Raw genomic sequence first — 19350 nt, forward strand, 5'->3', positions numbered from 1 at the left:
CTATTCCACTTGCAATAATACAAAATTCAATCAAATTGTGGATATAGAGCCAGGCACATTTAACAAATGCCAACATTGACAAGAAGCAACAACAACAATGATGGCCAATTAAAAAATATACGAGAAAACGACGACGCTGGAAGAAGGACGCAATGCAGGACCGCCCGACCAGCCGACAGACAGACCGACCGCTAATTAGCACCATGGGGAATTTTGTGTTGTTGGTGCAGAAAAAAACTTGCGTAAGCGAAAGCAGCCGCAACAGAATCACAGAGCACAGTGAGGAGTATCAGAAGAAAAGGAAGGTTGCCGCCGCCTCCAGCAACTTGTGTAAACATCAAAGGACGCGCGATATGGAAAAGGCAAAAGCAGCTAGATACATACATATAGATGAGGGCGAACAGAAGGCATTGGTAAGGAATTATATGCATAAATGTCAGGACACAACGACTACTACAACGATGATGACGATGATGACGATGACGACGATTGTCGACAGGAGGACGAACGGACAAAAGATAAAGAGAGAAGAAGGGATTCCGCGGACTATAGCCAACGAATCCAAGCAACATGCATATTACACATGTTCTCCAATATGTAACAAAACGGCAAGAGAGAGTGAGAGAGAGACAAGACCGAACGAATGACTGAGCGAGAGGGAGGCCGAGAGAGAGAAGGAAAAAACGAGAGCAAAGTGAGCTTTGCCATATAATTGTAAATACAGTTAATATGAACGCTGACGTCGCGCGGAGCCAGCAGCAACCACTTTTAATTTTCGAAATGGTGTTGATTTAACGGCAAAAGCAATGGCAGTGATAGAAGGCGGGCGGGGGGAAATGAAGATGGAAAGAAAGACACACAGAGAGTGCAAGAGAGAGAGAGGGGTAGGTAGTCCAGCCTTGGATCGTGCGCCTCACCAGTGTAGTCGTTGTAGAGGACAGGGCAGGTAGGTGGGGGGTGGGGTAGGACAAGGATAGTAGTAAGAGAATGGAAATACAAAAGAAAGTTAAGAATCTGGACAATTGTGTTGTGGTTGCCATTGGTTTACTTTGGTTTGGTTTCATCTTTTGGCCATTTACTGCGCGAGTATCCCATACATAAAAATATATGGTAAACGATTTTCACTGATTAATAAAACGTACACACACACACACACACACACACGCACACAACTCTCTCATCGAGAGAGCAAAGCGAAAGAAAGAAGCACACAAAATGCCGTTATAAACTCTCTGTGCCAGCGATAATCAAAAGGGTGTGCAATTTTAATTGAGCAATTTAATTACATATGTAAGCAAAAAGGAAAAAACACAGAATCGTCTGAAAAGCATACTGACAAACGAGAGCACAGAGAGAGAGAGAGAGAGAGAGAGAGAGCAAGAGTAAGGATTGTGAGTGGTGGGGAATAGTGAATGGGGGGAGGGGGGGGGGGGGGGGGAGGGGGGGGGGGGGGGAGCAACATCGGTTTCTGCTGCTGCTGCTACTGCTGCGCTGCTGCTGCTGCATACATAATTAGCTAGCGGAAGGCGGAAGGCAGCAGATGCCACTGCGTGGCGTATGTTTGTGTTGACTTTTTGGCTTTTTTGTTTTCGTTTTTCATTTTCCATATTTTCTTTTTCTTTTTCAAGCTTGCTTTTTGGGCTAGTTTAAGTTTGTAATTAGTTTATAAGCGCCTGACAGTAGGCAACAGTAAAGAGAAAGAGAGAGAAAAAGAGACATAGTCACTTGTAAAGTTTTAAATCAAACTCAATATGAGATAAGAAATAAACAAAATCCATCTGATATTAGAATAAATCTTTGACACATCACAGACAATTTATTGCAATTAGACCACAACAAATCAACTGCCATTAGACACGTCATTTAGTGGAATGTAATTGGGTAAGCGGGGGTGGTGGGGGAGGTAGATGAGAAAGAAATGGAGAGTTAATAATTCTCTCTATGAAAACACACTCACATGCCCTCACACACACAGCGCGAGTCTGCGACGGGCATCAACCGAAAAATGACACATTGATGGATCCTTGAATGTCTGGATGAATGGATGGATGGATGGATGGATTGATGGACATATGGACTGTTTGTTGATACGGGCTTCGGATCGAATGGAATGGAATGGAATGAAATTGGTTGCAGCTTACAAAATGTGGAAATGCGAGTGAGTAATTATGATTTACTAATTAGCAAACACACACGAGCCGCAAAACTGACAAGCCAGGTACATACATAGATACCTATGCAAGCAGGCAGGCAGGCAGGCAGGCAGGACATGATGGCGCGAGCGAATTCGCGAGATGCACGCAAAGGGCAGGTAACAGTTAGGGGGGAGGGTTAGGTGAATGTACCTAATGCATTGGCCAAACAACGAGTGCAGAGCGCCTGAGACACACACAAAAGTCTATTAATTAGCTGCACCAGAAAGCGTATCCTCTCCCCTCTTTCTCGCTCTCTCTCTCTCACTCTCTACCTATACTCGTCATATATGAAACTTACGCTTTTTTCTCTTCCTCTCTTTCTGTGTCTACCAGCCAATCGGTGAGTTGTTGTTTTTGTTGTTACATTGGACGACCGTGTGTAACAAGGATTTGCGCATCAAATTCGCTAATTGTTTTTGCTTTCGCCACACCACCACCGGCCACCCCTTACCCTTTTCCACCAATATTATGGTGGGGCAGCATTCATCAGGGTTAGGGTGAAAATGAGTATGAGTATGAGTATGAGTATGAGTATGAGAGAAGGCGCGGTAAAGAGGGCAAACAATTAGCGTAATTTCAATTTTGTTCAAAATTTCATAAACAGCGTCGACTGTCCGACTGCAGTCGCACGAGGGTGGGGGCAGAGGTGGGGCAGGGCAATGGGGGGTACTCCATCATTTCAATCCCCTCCACATAAACCACATATGGGCGGCAAGATGTGATGGACCCCGCGCATTCTTGCTAAGCCGCTTGCACCGTTGCATACTTTTGTGCGCTTTTTGACAGAACTTCGAACATGTCATAACACGCATACGCACACACATACGTATGTACCGGGGACACGACGTTACCAACACAAAAATGGAAGAGTGGGATTTAGATCACCTTAACTCACTCACTTAAAATCCAATAAACAATTTAATAAACAACAATAAAAATAACACACACATACACACACACACACACATGTCACCAGTTTAATTGCCTAAAGTGTGGAGCAATATCCTTCTCTGTGTTGCCACTTCCTTCTCCTCCTTCTCCTCCTCCTCCTCCTCCTCTAGCGACAACAGGGGACAACAAAAGCAAACCTCTTGTGAAGCTTTCAAATTTAGTTTTTGGCGCGGTTTTTTTTTTTTTGTTGTTTTGACTCTATTTCTTTTCCTTCTCTCTCCCACTCTGTATCTGCCGCCCCTCTCTATTTTTCTCTCTTTCTCGCATATTTGTTGATGTTTATTTGTTTTGTGCGGCACACAAAAAGAATTTTTAACTAACACAAAATGGCAAATGATTTGTTCAACGTAACCCGCCACCTCCCGTTCCGTTCTTGTCCCCTTCCCGTCCCTTTCCACGACGACCCACCCAGCAGAGCTGCTATCTAGCTATGGGATTAGTGCGTCCATTGCATCCTCTGCCCCCAACTCCAACGGGAAAAACATCACCATCAATTGCGATGAAAGGGGAAAGAGAAAAGAAAAAGGATAAAACAAAAAAAAAAAGAAAAACACACACACACACACACACACACAAACAGGGAAGTAGTGAACCAACAGAAGAAAAAGAGAAAAGAAGAAGACAAGCAATAAAAAGCTTAGAGGCCACTCTCTCTCTCTCTCGCTCATACGAAAAAAGTGTGGCTGCATATTGCTTAGAAGATAATGACAATCATTGCAGAGCGAGCAATTTCTTTAATTGAATAATTCACGTTTATTTAATGATCCTTTGATTAAAATGGACTTTTTGTCTGAGTTTATGATGACATTACCCATCTATTTGGATCTGAATCTTATTAAAAAGATCGAGTTTATTTTGCTTTACAACTCCTCCTCCTTTAGCACATCTATTAGAATATTACAATATTTATGTAGGTATATAACATATGTTTCCTTTTCTTTTTATTACTACTTATTTTTTGGTTCATCGTTTTTCTGTTCATCGTTTGGTTTATTAATGTTGACCGTCAATTATGTTTTAATTGTCATAAAAGGTTTGTGCCTTTTCGACTCACACACAGCAACAGCAGGACCAGTAGAAAGGATATATGAGGGAGACGACAGCAGGCGGAGGATGCGTGTGTGAGGAAGACTGAAAGGGACAGTGGTGAGCGGTGGCGTAGTGTGTGTGTGTGTGTGTAAACAATAAAATCCAACTGGGATAAGCTTCAGCATAAACGAGACAGTCGAGTAGATCGAAAGAGAGAAACAGGAGCAGGAGCAGGACAGAAACAGAGCAGATGCTTGTCATCATGGTCCAAGCCAGTCGTACAAGCAGCAAGGATGGACGATGAGGATAAACAGTATTTGTGTGTGTGTGTGTGTGTGTGTGAGTTTGTTTGTGTGTGTAAGACAAAGCCAACCAGTTGACAGTGTCGAGAGTGTGAGATAGAGCAGTTTGGGTGCACTTCAGAGTTTGGGTTTGGGCGGTCGGTTTGGCTTTTGGTTTTTGGCTTGGCAGCCAATTTGCCAACTTACTGCCTAGATCAGCAGAAAATGGCTTTTTGTCCTTTTTCTGCTGCAACAACAATGAACACCCAAAAAGAGAGAGAGAGAGAGAGAGAGAGAGAGAGAGCGAGCGACGAGCTGTGTGTGCGAGGAATTTGTCGGGGGGAAAGTCGGGTTAAGCTAATTGTGCAGAGCGCAAAAGCTTTTTGACCGTGGCGCTAATTGAATCGAATTGTAACAACAAATGTCCCACTGTGCGTTAGTGGCGGCCACAGTGGTTCAAATATTTTCTCTTAGGCTTGGAATATATGTATGTACCTACATATATATGTAATTAATCATCATATTGCAAGCAAGTAGCGGGGGGGAGGGACATCTGTTACACAGATAACAAGAAAGGTCAGCGGAGGAGTTGGAGAAGAACAATTTAAAAATTGATTGAAAAAAAAAAAGCTGAAAATATGACAAATGAGAGTGTGATGCGGGAAGGGTGATGGAAGGGAGAGAGGTAGAAAAAGGGTGGGGCGGGTTGATCGGATGCGATGGACACACACAGACAGGGGGATTAATGCTGCAACTGTTGTTAAAACATGGACAGATTGACGACGTCAGAAATGGCGATATCTGCGATTGGATTCATCCTCTGGTCCTGTTCATTCGTCCTGGTTAATGCAAGTGTGTGTGTGTGTGTGTGTGTGTGTGTGTGTGTGTGTATGTGTGTATGTGAGTTCATTGCCTGCCTCTTCCTGTATTGAAAGTTGGTTCTTTTTTTTTTGTCTCACTGCTGCCAATTTATGAAATTTATTTTTTTGCCTACGTTGTGATTATTTATTCAAAAAGTTGACCTCGACCTCCCGCGCCCGCTCCCGCTCCCGTTCGTTTAACGTATAACTCTCTCGCTCTTTCTCTCTCACCCTGACCAGACCACGAGGAGAAGCGGAAACAACAACAACCATGACGATTCACCATAGTGTATATGTAATTGCGTAAATGGTTGAAGGAAACGGAGATGGAGGAGGTGGAGGTGGAGGCGGTCGACTATTGGAGGCGTGCCATTGTGGGCAATATTGCGGGGGGGGGCGGTATACAAAATAAATTAATAACACAATTTATGCATGACGCACATTTATAATTACATTTGGAAATAATTTAATTAAAATTGTTAACGCTTGATTGAAGTTAAATCGAAATGGACAACAACTGAGAGAGACAGATTGCACGGACGAACAAGTGGACAAACCGGACGGACGGACAGAGTCCTCCGACAGTTTTGTATATTCTCATATGGTTTTATCCGATGCTTGTCCTTTTTTTATTTCCCCTCATTCGTTTTTCTTTTTTTTTTTTTTGTTGTAGTTAATTAAATTAGCCTATCAAAAGAACACACACACACACACACTCACAACAAACAGTGTGTGTAAACAACAACAACAACAACAACAACAACTACAGCAAATGGTTGTAGTAAAAGGCCACCAAACTGACCAATTGCCATATCAGAAAATCTCTTGAAATGTACTTGGTCAACTTGTTTTTTCTTTTTTCTTCGTTTTCCCTTTTTGCTCCCCACCATTCTTCTCCTCCTCCTCCTTATTGTTGTTTTTATTTTACCTGACAAATTTGTCACATTGTGTGGTGATGGATGAATGAATGTGGGGCGGCAGGAACGAGGAGAAGGGGTTAGTAGTTGTGGTTAAATAAACCGATAAGAAGCAGAACTAGTAACGGTAATTAAAAGTCAGTCAAAATGACCAACGAAATTGTGATTGAAATCTTGGCTCAAACTAAGAGGCAATGGAAAAAGAGACTTGAATAGCGTGTCATCAACCACCAAGTCGACACATTGAGTGCTCTAACTTAAGGATCATTCATATCAAAGTCCTGGGGCTATTCAAAAAGGAAAGATGAGAAAGTGACAGTGAAATTCTCACGAGAGAATCTTAAGAGACTTGTTGAAGAAACTGAATTAAAATATATCTCCAAAAAATCTATACAAATCGTTACAAATCTATCGGATATATTGGAATAAACTGTTAAAAATCCATCAAAATTGTTGCGAAAAGAAGAAATAAACTATAGAGACTTGTAGACTGTAGAATAATCTGTGATAGAAAACCTTTAAATTCGTTTCAAAGTGAATTCTATAAGGTAGTCGTCTCGTCAATCATTGATAGTTAATCGAGAAAATATCTAGATTATGCAATGCATCCATATAATGTAAATGTATCAAAAGTAAGCTAATAGCTGATTGGCAAAACTAATCGTTAAACAGTGAACATAAGTTATATATGGACAGGTACAGATATAACACACACCTACATCTACACCTACACACACACGCACACAAACTTGACCAACAAAATCAACAAGCACACACACACACAGTGAACATAAGTTATATATGGACAGGTACAGATATAACACACACCTACATCTACACCTACACACACACGCACACAAACTTGACCAACAAAATCAACAAGCACACACACACACATACATTATGTAAATATGTGTTGGTAATGCCCACAAATCAATTAAGTCGATTGAGGCAACATTTTCGTTCATGGGTTCATGGGGAAGAAAACTTGCCCGCGCGCATATCTCATGCAGGTTCAGAGATGAAAACGGGGATGGTGGCAGGAAGAGGAGGTGGAAAATGGTTTATAAATCATCAAATGGCAAATGCCCCATTCGGTCAACTCAATTCACAAAAATAAAAAAAACTTTGTTCCACAAAAAAACAAAAAGAAATAGTCAAAATAAATAACCAAGAAAGCGGGGGATGGGATAGAAATTGAAAATAAAAGTAAAACCACAACATGAACCTTTGATAGAAGAGCCGCAGATTTTTGGTTCTAATTTAACTAAATATCACCTTCATCATCTACTTTTTCCAGGCATTCTAAAGCCAAATCAGTCAGTACTTAAACTAAATATTTAGTGGAATAATAAAACAATATTAATATAAATATATAAGAGAAGCATTAGCTGACACACCTATCGGCTCAAATAATAATCAGGAATCTTCTTTACTGTAATAAGCCCTCAAATGTAGGCAATACTTTTTTAACCTCACTCCCGTTGCTGCTGTTTTGAGGGTGGTTTTATTTTGGGGGCGGGCGGTGGTAAGGTAGAAAGTCGGCAAAGAAGTGAATATTTGTTAATTTGCTGAAATTAAAAACTGAAACCGAATCAAATCCCAAGCACTTTACACAAACAGACAGACACACGCACACACACACACTCACACACACACACACACAACAAACCAATTAAACCGACCAACAGCAACAACAAACAAATGCAACATTCACGGGGCAACAAAACGACAGTCGCTGCCGCAGCCGCAGCCGCAGACGAATCAACTCGAGTCGGCAGCAGCAGCAACAAGCCGATTGCCTATGGACCAGGGACTATAAATACTCGAGTCCTGCCACGAGGCGGCATCAGTTTGTCCTCTAACCGAGTTGAGTTATCCTCGCTATCGTCCTCGTTCTTGCCGTAGTCGTCGTCGTTATTGTCGGCATCGTTTTTAACGTCCTCGTTCACGTTCACGTTCACGTCCTTGTTGTCGTTAAAATTATAGACCAACAATATCTTCTCTCCGATATTATACGCCTCATTTAAATTTTGAGTTGTCGTTTTCTAGTTATTTTTTTTTTTGTTGGTTTTTTTTTTGGTTTTTTTGTATGCTGTTGTGTTGAACTACAAAAATTATGTTTACCAATTGGTTAACTGGGAGCAGCAGCAGCAGCAACACCAGCAACATCTCAACTGTTGTTAATGCTGGTGCTATTGCTGGTGCTGGTTGTGGTGTTGTTGGCGGTGGCGTTGGCGGTGGTTTGTCCACACCACCGGATGTCATATTGGAGGTTGGTCCTGGACCCGGAAGTGTACGATTTGTGGCCCATGCTCTGGTCTTGGGCATGCACAGTGGCTATTTGCGATCAGCCATACGTTTAGATGAGACGAATGCCACCACATCAACATCATCATCATCATCAACGCCATCGCCTAGTGGCATTAATACCAACACGACATCTTCCACTGGCGGCGGCGGAGGCGGAGGCGGAGGCGGTGAAATGATATTATATTTGGGCAATGTTACTGCCGAGCAATTTGCTCCATTATTAACCTATATGTATACGGGTTATCTTGACTTGAATGTGGATAATATATTCGCTGTGCTATTGGCCACACATGTATTACATATGCCACGTGCATTGGAGATTTGCCGGTGCGTTAAAAGTCATCGATTTCGATTGGTTTCCTATATCCTTAAAGTGTTTCTCCCTCTTTCTCTCTCTCTCTCTCTCTGTTTATTTCTTTAGTTCTTTTTTAGCTCGTGCCCAAACGGAGGGCTATTTAAGTGGCAATAGTCTAACTTCTTCAGCTAGTAGTCTAGTAGTTCCTTCAGCTGTTGGTGGTGGTGCTCCAAAGATAATACGACCCATACCAAGCAAGGCGACAATGCCCAATTTTGGTTTCTTACCATTGGCACCACCACCAGCACCACCACCGGCACCGCCGCCACCACCACCACCACCATCACAACCGTCAGCCTATCATGGCTTGGATATGCAAGCAGCAGCAATCAGTGGTGGAGATTTGATGGCTACATCATCGACTTCACCCATTGATGAGGAGGATATTGAAGTTTTCATTGATAGCAATACTAATACCGATATCGAGGATATAGAAGCCGAAGAAAGTGGCGATATTGATATGGATATGGATTGTAATGTCTCAGTGGTTAGCTCTTTGGTTAGTAGTAGTGCAGCTAGTCTCAATATAGACCGTTTGGAGCCTCCTGCTCCTGCTATACCACCGACACCACCTGCACCACCCGCCCCACCTGCAATACCATTCACAGAGATAAGTAAACCAACAGCCGTAGCAGCAGCAGCAGCAGCAGCAACAGCAACAGCAGCTCCACTAATCACTAATAAAACAGTTGTAAATCAACCAAAAGTAATAATGCCTAAGACACGCTCCACACGCAAATCCCTTACAAGAAAATCACAGACAAGTGGTGGTGGTGGTGGTGGTGGTTTGGGCCTTCAAGTGGCCAAGGCTCCAGTGCCAGCAAGCCAATTGATTGAGCCAACAACAGCAGCGACAACAACAACAATAACACCAGCACCAACAAAATTCATTATCGATGTGGCCAGCTGTGATGGTCCAGTGCGTTTTCGACGCATCTTAAACACAGCCTATGGCCATAAGCCGGAGGCCCATCAAGATGACTCCTCAATACATAATGGTGGTGAGCAGCAAAGGACACAGCAAAGTGTAAGTTATTCGTTCCATCAGCAAATGGCCAAGGCCATAAGCAGTCAACAGAGACAGCAGCAGCAGCAGCAGCAGCAACAGCAGCAACAACATCAACAACATCAACAGCAGCAGCAACAGGAAGAAAATGAGAATTTTGCTGCTACTGCTGGCACAACAACATCATTACGCACTAAGCAACAACAATCTTCTAGCAATTCATCAGCAGCAGCAGCAGCAGCAGCAACAGCAACAGCAACAACAACAACAACTGGCTGCAATCAAGAGCTTTATGTCTGTGTTTATTGCAAACATACATTCAAATCACAATATTGCTATCAAAAGCATGCCAAACGACATTTAAATCCACTCAGTTTGACGCCAGCAACAACAACAACAGCAGCAGCAGCAACATCAATGGGTGAAAAGAATAAACTACTATCTGTTGAGCCAGCAGCCATATTGTTGGACATATTGCCACAAGTAACCAATAAAACTCAATTAACAACAACAACATCATCATCATCAGCAACAATGCCAGCAGCAGCAACATTAGCTACATCATCATCAACAGCAGCAGCAGCAGCAGCAGCAACAACTGCAGCTCTTTTACGTCGCGAAGTACGTCCTTTGGATATGAATGTTCAGTATTATCCTTGTAAAACTTGTGGCAGTAAATTTCCAAGTTATTATTTCGTACATAAACATCGTAAGCTTTGTCATGCTGATGAAATAACTGAGAATAATAATACCAATGCGAGTAGCAACAACAACAATAGCAATACGAACAAAAACAATAACAGTATCAGTTCAGGAGTAACTGGAGGAGGAGGAGGACCAAGTTCATCAAGCAGCTCTAAAAGAGAAACAACAACAACAACTACGACAACCACAACAAGTAATGCAGCAGATGACAACAATCCGAAAATTCAATCTAAACCTTAAGAACAACATTAAAAAATGACAATGAAATCTACGAATTTAACACACACACACACACCCGCACAACAATCGCACACACACACACACACACATACGCACGCACACATAATAAGCAAACTTCGATTTTTTTTTTCGCTCTAATAAAGTCACAACCAAAAATAAAATCTCAAATCAAAAAAAAAAAAGAAACAAAATTAAAAATGCATATCAAAAATTGTTAAGCTTTACCAAACGATCCAAAATCGTTGAAATCTTGTTGATGACTACCAAAAATATATATTAAATATATACACATACTAACTACTACTACTACTACTTATCATAAATACTATAAAAATGCTCAATTCGTTAGTTTTTGGACCACGTAGGAAAAAAAAAGGGGGCCACACTTGATGGAGCCGGGCTGGGGGCAGGGCAGGGCAGGGCGGGGCAGGCAAGGAGTCAAACGAAGGCAGGCAGGCAGCAGTAGCTGGCTGGCAGCAGAGTAAACACAATCGTTGCGTCAATTTAATAATTAAATTAAATCACTTGCATAATAAAAAAGACGTTTACAAAAAAATTTTAATTTAATTGAGTTTAATTAACTCGCCAGGGAGATGACAGCTAACAAGGCCGAGGAGAGCGAGAGACAGAGAGAGAGATGCCGCAGGATTCAGTCAGACAGACAGCCGCCAAGCACAAGGCAAAAGCATCAGCAGCATGGGCGCAACAAAAAGGGGTGTGAACGACGATAAGCAGAATGCAAAAGACAGAGAGAGAGTCAGAGATAACAGCTTCTTCTCATTGCAGTAATGTGTCCAGCGATCCTTGTCTACTTCCATGATGGGACTAATAAGAATAGGGGTAGAGATTGGCTGGCTATTTACATGGCAAAAAGATAGGAAGGAGGGGGGAAAGCAGAAGGGCAAAGCAAACAAACCGCAACCCACTCTTGTGCTGGAGAGGGAAGAAAACAAAAAATGAAGTAGAACATAAAGAAGAAGAAGAAGTAATATACCAATTGAGCGAGCATACTTTTAACTACTCCATTTCGATTCCTTTCGTTTTTTTTCTCGCTCCTTCAACATAACTTGAGGCATGGTTTTTAATAAAATATTAATCGACGCGAGTGAAGCAACTCGAACAGATAGTCGACAGATAGGACACCAGAGGAGAAACAGAGGAGAGTTCTGTTTAAACAGACAGATGGAGGAGCAGACAGACTTGCGTGGAGGAGGAGGAGGAGGAGGAGGACATTTCCAGGCAAAATGCATTTTTGATGGGCTCCATGATGACCACAACCAAAAACGACGACAAAAGATGACAAAAGAGTCAAGTTGTCAGGACTTTCTGCTGCCCTTACTCGCATCCAACCCATCCCACTCACACTCGCATCATCCGCATAACGAATGGTCCTTTGAATAAAAAGCTCGGAGAAAGGCTTTCAACAAAAGTGGTTGGAAAACAATTAAAAAGCTTTTTACAAAGCTCACAACAAGTTGAGAAACAATATCCTCCTTAAAGCTTTCGGAAAGCTTACACAATGGGTACACTGAAAGAAAAGCTAAGGGACTCCTCTTGGCTCAAGGCGATCTTTTCGTGGTCTAATCTTTTTATAATAAAATATTCTCCTTTTGAGGACTTACCTTTGCCGCCATCCAGAGCCATCAGATCGCTGGCATTTAACATATTGACATTGGTATTGGTGCCACCATCAGCCAGCAGGGGCATTGGCATGGACGTTGTGGACGATGTGGCCATTGTGGTTGATGTCGGTGTCGTCGTCGATGCCGCCGTTGACATAATCGATGCAGCGCTAATGAGCAACATGGGTGACGATGAGGAGGAAGTCGCTGATGATGCAGCAATTGAAGAAGTAACAGATGATGAAGCGGCAACCAAAACTGATGACGAAGACGCTGCCGCTGCCGCTGCCGCTGCCGCTGATGATGATGATATTGATGTTGGTTGTGTTGGCTTTGTTATCACATCCTTGGCATTCACTTTGCTGCCGATCACACTATTGTTGTTGCTGCTGTTGCTATTGTTGTTGTTGTTGTTGTTGTTAATGACACCAGCAGCAGCGGTGGCACTAGCTACGTTAGACGTTACATTAGTTGCCTCATTTGATGCCAATTCGAAACGTTTCTTCTTGGCATCACTGTAATGAAAAATGAAATTTTATTAATTATTATTCATATTGTCATCGCATTGTTCAATTAACATTTTCAACTCTCTCACCTAACATCCGAGTGTATCTCATTGCCGGCACCCAAACCTTCTACTTGGGCTGCCTTTAACTTTTGCCCCAAATAATTGCCCGCTGTTGTGGCTGTTGTTAGGCTGCCGCCGCCGACGCTGCTGCCCTGCTCTGACCCACTCACAACTATGGCAGGGGCGGAGGCTGCAGCAGATGAAGATGAAGACGATGTTGCCGTTTGCTTGACGATTTTATCCCCAATATTTGTTGCATTTGTCGTTCCTCCTCCTCCTCCTCCCAGTGTTGATGTTGTTTGGGTTGTTGTTGCTGCTGCTGTTGCTGTGGATGTTGCTATTGCCGTTTCATCGTTACTATTGTGTCCTCCTGTGCCTGTGCCTGTGCCTGTGCCTGAAGCTTTCACATTGCCGGCCATTACACCGATAAGAGTTTGATAGCCAGGCTTAAAGCCATTGAGAGCCACACTAACTGCCGGCGTTGCTGTTGTTGTTGTTGCTGAGGATGTGGCCGCACTACTACTATTACCTGCTAAAGAAACACAAAAGTGTTGATAACCATTTTCCCAATTATAAATACATTGCTCGTATAGACTACTTACCATTGTAACTATCGTTGCTAGTGGCCGTGGCACTTGTTTTACCTTTGGCCATCTGCTCAACGGTTTCCGTGGATGTTGTAGCGGGCACTTCAGATGCCACTTTACTGGCATCTGCTCCTGCTGCTGCTGCTGCATCTGCCTTTGCCTTGGGCGCTGTGGCTGATTCACTGCCTGCTGCTGCTGTTGCCGTTTCACTAGTTGCAACGGCTTTCTGTGTTCCTGCGTTGGTTGTGGTTGTTGCTGCTGCTGCTGCTGCTCCTGTCGTTGCGGATGCAGTGCCTCCAGCTGCAGCTGCTGTCGCCGCACTCTCCTCGGCGGTTTTGGCTTTGGCCTCGCTGCTACTTGTGCTGCCGGTTGAGATCTCTGCAGATGTTGCTGCTGCCGCCGCTGCTGCTGCTGCTGCTTGGGCATTCTTATCACCACCAGCAGCAGCAACGGAAGCAGCAGATGCCGTCGCTGTCGATGCCGTTTTACTTGCATCCACTGACGACGTAGTCGACGTTGCATTTTTATCCGCAGTTGTTGTTGTAGTTGTTGTGGTTGCTGCTGCTGCTGCTCCTGCTGATGAAGATGATGCTGCTGCTGCTGCTGCTGCTGCCGCCGCTGCTGCTGCTGCTGCTGCTGCATTTTTGGCAACCTTCTCACTAACAGCATTTGCTTCCACAGCCTTAGTGACCGCACTTGCTTTCTCGGCGGCACTTTCTGCCGCTTTGGCTGCATCTGCTGCTGCCTTTTCGGCCACACGTTCCCGTTCGGCGGCTCGCTCGGCACGCTCACGTTCCGCCACGGCGGATGAACGATTGCCGGACTTTTGTTGCTGCTCCCGTTGCAGGCGAGTCGTAACACCCGTTGTCAGTGAATCAATGATGCACTGCGGCTGTTGGGCCTGAGCCTTGGCCGGATTGCGAGAGCTGCGGGTGCGCTGGCGCGATTTACGCAACAGCTGCTTGTAGTTCTCTGTCTTCTTACTGAGGTAGTAGTAGCGGACGCAATCCTGCGGCGATTTGCGATCCAAACTGGCGGCAATGGCGCCAAAATTCTTCGGATGTTGTAGGTATTTCTCTTTGAATGTCTCCTTCTCGCCGGCTGTCCACATATTGAGAGCCTTGCGCTCCTGATGCACAGCCACCATATCCTCAATGCGTCCGTTCTCATTGTGATAGGCGCAATGACGTTGCCGGGCATCGTACAAGAGAGGCGGTATAACCGCATATGAACGCATCTTTTTATCCTCCAGCGCCTGCTCTTGCAGGCCATCCATTATCTCCTCGAGATCGGCTTCCGATTTGATGCGTGAGCCGACGCGATTAAAGCGTTCCTTATCCTCGCGTTGCTTGCGCAATTCCGTGAAGACCTTCTCAAAGAATTCCCGATTCTTGGCCTCGCGCGCCTTTCGCTTGGCACTCGATTCGGCACGTTCGCATCGGCGCTGCCAATCGGCCTGATCCTTGGTATATTTCTCAACCAGACTCTGATTGTGCTCCCACCGTTCGGCCTTCAGTTTGCATATGTGCACCAAGAGTGGCGCTTTCACCTGTGTCTGATGCCGCTTGATAAGCGTTGTCAGGACCTCGACATCCAGCGGCTGATTGTACAACGGTAGCCAGGAATGATGCTCACGTTCCAGGCCATTGGCTCGACTCACCATGGAATGTTGGGCATTTGCGGTCTTACGATTCGCCGCATAGATCTTCTCGGCCAGCATTTGTGTGCGCCAGGCTAATTCGATAACCTCGTCACCTTGGGCGGCAGCTTCCTGTTCGGCTGCTACCTTCTGTTGCTTGGTTATCGCTGCATCCTCCATCAAGGATTTCTCCTTCTTGCGTAGCGTATCCATTGTGGTTTCGGCGCTTTTGATTTCAATGTCAACTTTCTGGATCTGCTGGAGTAGATCCTCCTTGGCGGTGGTGCGACCACGTTCCTCAGCGCTATCGCTGGGCAAGGTGGGTGAGATGGCCTCGACCTTGAACAAAAATGAAAGTAAAATCATTCAAATTTATTGTTCCATTACATGGTCCATGTTTGTTGTTTTCTTACCTGTGGATGATACGCTTCTGTGCTGGATGAGGAGCTGGTGGTTGAAGCCAATGAGGATGATGACGATATGCTAACCGAGGTGGACATACTGCTGCCGATGCCGCTACTGCTGCCAGGAGCCGTTGGGGCAGTTGAAACGGTTACCGCTCCCATTGAGGAGGGCGGTGCCGCCGAGGATACCACTGAGGATGCAGTGTGTCTTGGTGTCAGTGTTGCCGACATTGTCAACTGTGGCGGTTGCGGTGGCAATGTATCCACTTTCAGCATTGAGAGTGGAGTTAAAATTGATGCACTACTAACACCAGGTCCTCCACTTGCTCCGCCTACGCCACCAGGACCACCTCCAGCTGAAATATGATACGAAATTGGACCATGATTGCTTTGCTGGCGATTGCTACTGCTATTCATTTGTTGTTGTTGCGGCGGTGGCGGCTGTTGATGAGCTGGCGAGGATCGCTGCTGTTGTTGTTGTTGTGGTGGCAGGTGATTCATGTTGCTGGGATTGGCCGGAGATGCATCACTTAGCCGTTGCTTTTTATACGGCTGACTTAAACCGACCACCATCGAGGATTCTGTAGGAGGACCCTGATGTTGTTGTTGTTGTGGTTGTTGCTGTTGCTGGCGTTGATTAACCGCCGCAGTCAAATGATATTCGCTGGGGTAAGGCTGTGGCATCAGTATACGGCCCAAACCACCAATTATAGCAGCGTTATTGCTGCTATTCGTTGGAACACCACCAGATGAGCCAGCAGCTTGTTGTTGTTGTTGTTGCTGCTGCTGCTGCTGCTGCTGATGCTGTTGTTGCAACTGTTGCTGCTGTAACGATTGCAATGACTCCATAACCAATACACCGCCAGATTGTGGTCCACCCACTTGGACAACTCCGCCGCCACCTTTGCCGCCACCGCCACCAACAGCTGCTGCAGCAGCAGCAGCACGTGCGGCCACACGTTGATACTCCGATGGCACCGGTCCTCCCTGCATCTGTTGGGATATGCGCGTATAGTGATTGTCGCGGTATGCACTGGGCACTGGACCAATGCTATAGGCTGCCGGTTGTTGGATAAATCTATGTGGAGCATCCCCAAACTTGGCATAACTATTCGCTGCGGCAGCAGCAGCAGCACTTCCTGGGCCAGGTCTTGGCGGAGACAGGGGACTAGCTGCCGATCTTGAAGATTGCTGCTGCTGCTGTTGTTGTTGTTGTTGCTGTTGTTGCTGTTGTTGTTGTTGTTGCTGCTGCTGCTGTTGATGGTGGTGATGGTGATGCATTTGTTGCTGCTGGTGTTGAGATGTGGGCGGTGGCGCAGCCTGCTGCTGCTGCTGTTGTTGTTGTTGTTGTTGTTGTTGCTGCTGCTGCAGTGGTGCGTGATGTTGGGGCGGTGCTTGCAAATGTCCGAGACTCTTGGCATATTGCTGTGACTGCTGCTCAAGTGTCCTATATGACCTGCAATTAGATAAGAGAAGAGAACATTTTAATTATTAATAATCAATAACAATCGCATGACCAATTTATCGATAAGTTTAATTTATAGCAAAGGGAGTTTAGTGTAATTTTAGTCTTTCCTAGTAGTCAAAGATATATATAAATCTCTCACTCTCACTCTCCCTCTCTCTCTTTCTTTTCTTCCCACACATCATTCTGTAACAAAGTAAATTGCATCATAATCAAATGAAATTCCTTCCATTTGTATGGATGATGATGATGATAATGATTCAGATGGGTTGAGGGGGGTGAAGGGTAGAGGGAATGGTATAGAAATAGAAAATATTGTTGAAATGGATCTATGCTTGACCTCAATGAGATCGTTTTACCCTCCCCCAATTTGCTCAATTTGGCCAATTTTCCCTCATAAAGTTTTCCTCACATTCGTTTGTCATCATCAAAAAAAAGAGACCCCAAACACACACACACACACCAAGAATAATAACAACAACAAAGAGCGCGGGAGCCAGCGATTTGATGGTGACATAGAGAGAGATAGCAAATGTTAAGGCTATACCGTTCATTTTCGTGCAAAAAAAAAAGCAAGCCATGCGGTCTCAACATTGATTAATACGCAACATGTTGCCAAGCGAACAGCAACATGAAACATGTTGTATACGTAACATGTTTCGCATTCAAGTTGCCAACAAACATGTTGGACAGCATTGATGGCAGCGCAGTAGCAGAGGCCTGACGTCGTCGTTCTTCTTCTTCTTCATGCAACTTTTTTTTGCCCGCGCGCAAAGCGTTGCCCCCTGTTTCAACACCCCTCAAAAATTTACTCTGCTGCATTTATACTCTATTTAACTCTATTAACGTAGATAATTTAAATTTTTTTTTTTAAAGTTGATCGGAATGGGCAGATGGATGGATGGATGAATAGATGGATATGGATATGGATATGGATATGGGGATATAGATGGAGGATAGGATAGTTCAATGAATTGATAGAAGAGATGAATATAAAGACAATCGGATACATACATATGGAGTTCTTGTTGTTGTTGTTGTAATAGGAGTATGGTATTGTTTTTGGGTTGCCTTCGTCTCGGCCAAGTCCCATGCATCAACATCAAAATTGACACAAACCCCTGCGACGCCCCTATTCACACTAGACTAACTAACTAACTACTTGTCTTCTCTAAGGACATTATTTTTATATATGTATGTATGTATATAGTACATTGATTCATATAAATTTTAATGGCAACACAAGACGACGACAATGTAATGAAGCAAAAAGATAGATTTAATGGAAATGGCCGAGAAAACAAAAGAAATGACAGAAGTACGGTTAGATTAGATGATAGAAAATGCTTTAATGATGCTCTACTACACTACACTACATGGTAGTATTTTGTTTTGCAAAATCCTTTTTTTAGGATTATCAATCCAATTTTGTTGTCAAAAAGTTGTGTAATTTTCTTTTTTATATAACTTATTTTTACCCCCTTTTTAAGAAATGGTCTTACCTGAAATGAGAATGAGAGAACGAAGAAGAAGAAAAGAAGAGGAGACAAGGAAGAAATTAGCAATTGTTATGTCTTGCTTTTCTCTTTTTATCTCTCTCTCTCTCTCTGTGTCTTTTGCGCAAATAATAAATAAAAGAAATGTTTTAAATTGCAAAATTGAAAAGAATAGGTAAAAAATGATGATGGGCGGATCGTGTGTATGTGTGTGTGTGTGTGTGTGTGTGTGTGTGTGTGTGTGTGTGTGTGTGTGTGTGTGTGTGTGTCTGTGTGGGGGAGGAAGTTCGAATAAAATTGGAATAAAGAGTTACTCAACCTCCCCCCCCCCCCCTCCATTCCTTGCCACCCCCGTCAATATTTCTTTTTTATTTATCATTTAACAGAAGTTTTTTGTTGCGTAGCCAACCAAGAAGTTATGTATAATATTTAAATGTATATCTAACCTTCTACCCTCAATCCTTTTGTTTTTCATCATCATCGATGTATCTCCTACATATTTTTCTATACACACACACACACACACACACACACACAACGTAAGCTACGAACTTTACGTATTTCAGAAATTTTTGTTTCGTAATTCCTTCAAACTGCTCCGCTTCAGTGAAAAATGCCTCCTTTCCATAAAATGCAAATCATTTGGTATATATCTACTCTATATATAAACATATATACATATGTATATAAGAAAAGGAAGATGCATTTCATTTGGTT

At 43.8% G+C, this 19350-nt stretch overlaps 1 protein-coding gene across 2 annotated transcripts in view; it reads right to left on the reverse strand.

The window, feature by feature from the left end:
- LOC6648825 overlaps positions 1-19350 on the reverse strand; it is a 47589-nt gene that overhangs the window by 10832 nt on the left and 17407 nt on the right. The window contains exons 2-5 of one of the 2 annotated variants that reach the window (XM_023179254.2): positions 15682-17128; positions 13645-15607; positions 13070-13571; positions 12475-12989 (exon numbers count right to left, since the gene is read on the reverse strand). In XM_023179254.2, the coding sequence (XP_023035022.1) occupies positions 12475-12989; positions 13070-13571; positions 13645-15607; positions 15682-17128 (4427 nt within the window). Of the gene's footprint in view, positions 1-12474; positions 12990-13069; positions 13575-13644; positions 15608-15681; positions 17129-19350 lie in introns of both variants that reach the window. The other variant, XM_023179253.2, reaches the window with a different exon arrangement.

Source organism: Drosophila willistoni (assembly GCF_018902025.1).
Source record: "Drosophila willistoni isolate 14030-0811.24 chromosome XL unlocalized genomic scaffold, UCI_dwil_1.1 Seg141, whole genome shotgun sequence".
Taxonomy (NCBI): domain Eukaryota; kingdom Metazoa; phylum Arthropoda; class Insecta; order Diptera; family Drosophilidae; genus Drosophila; species Drosophila willistoni.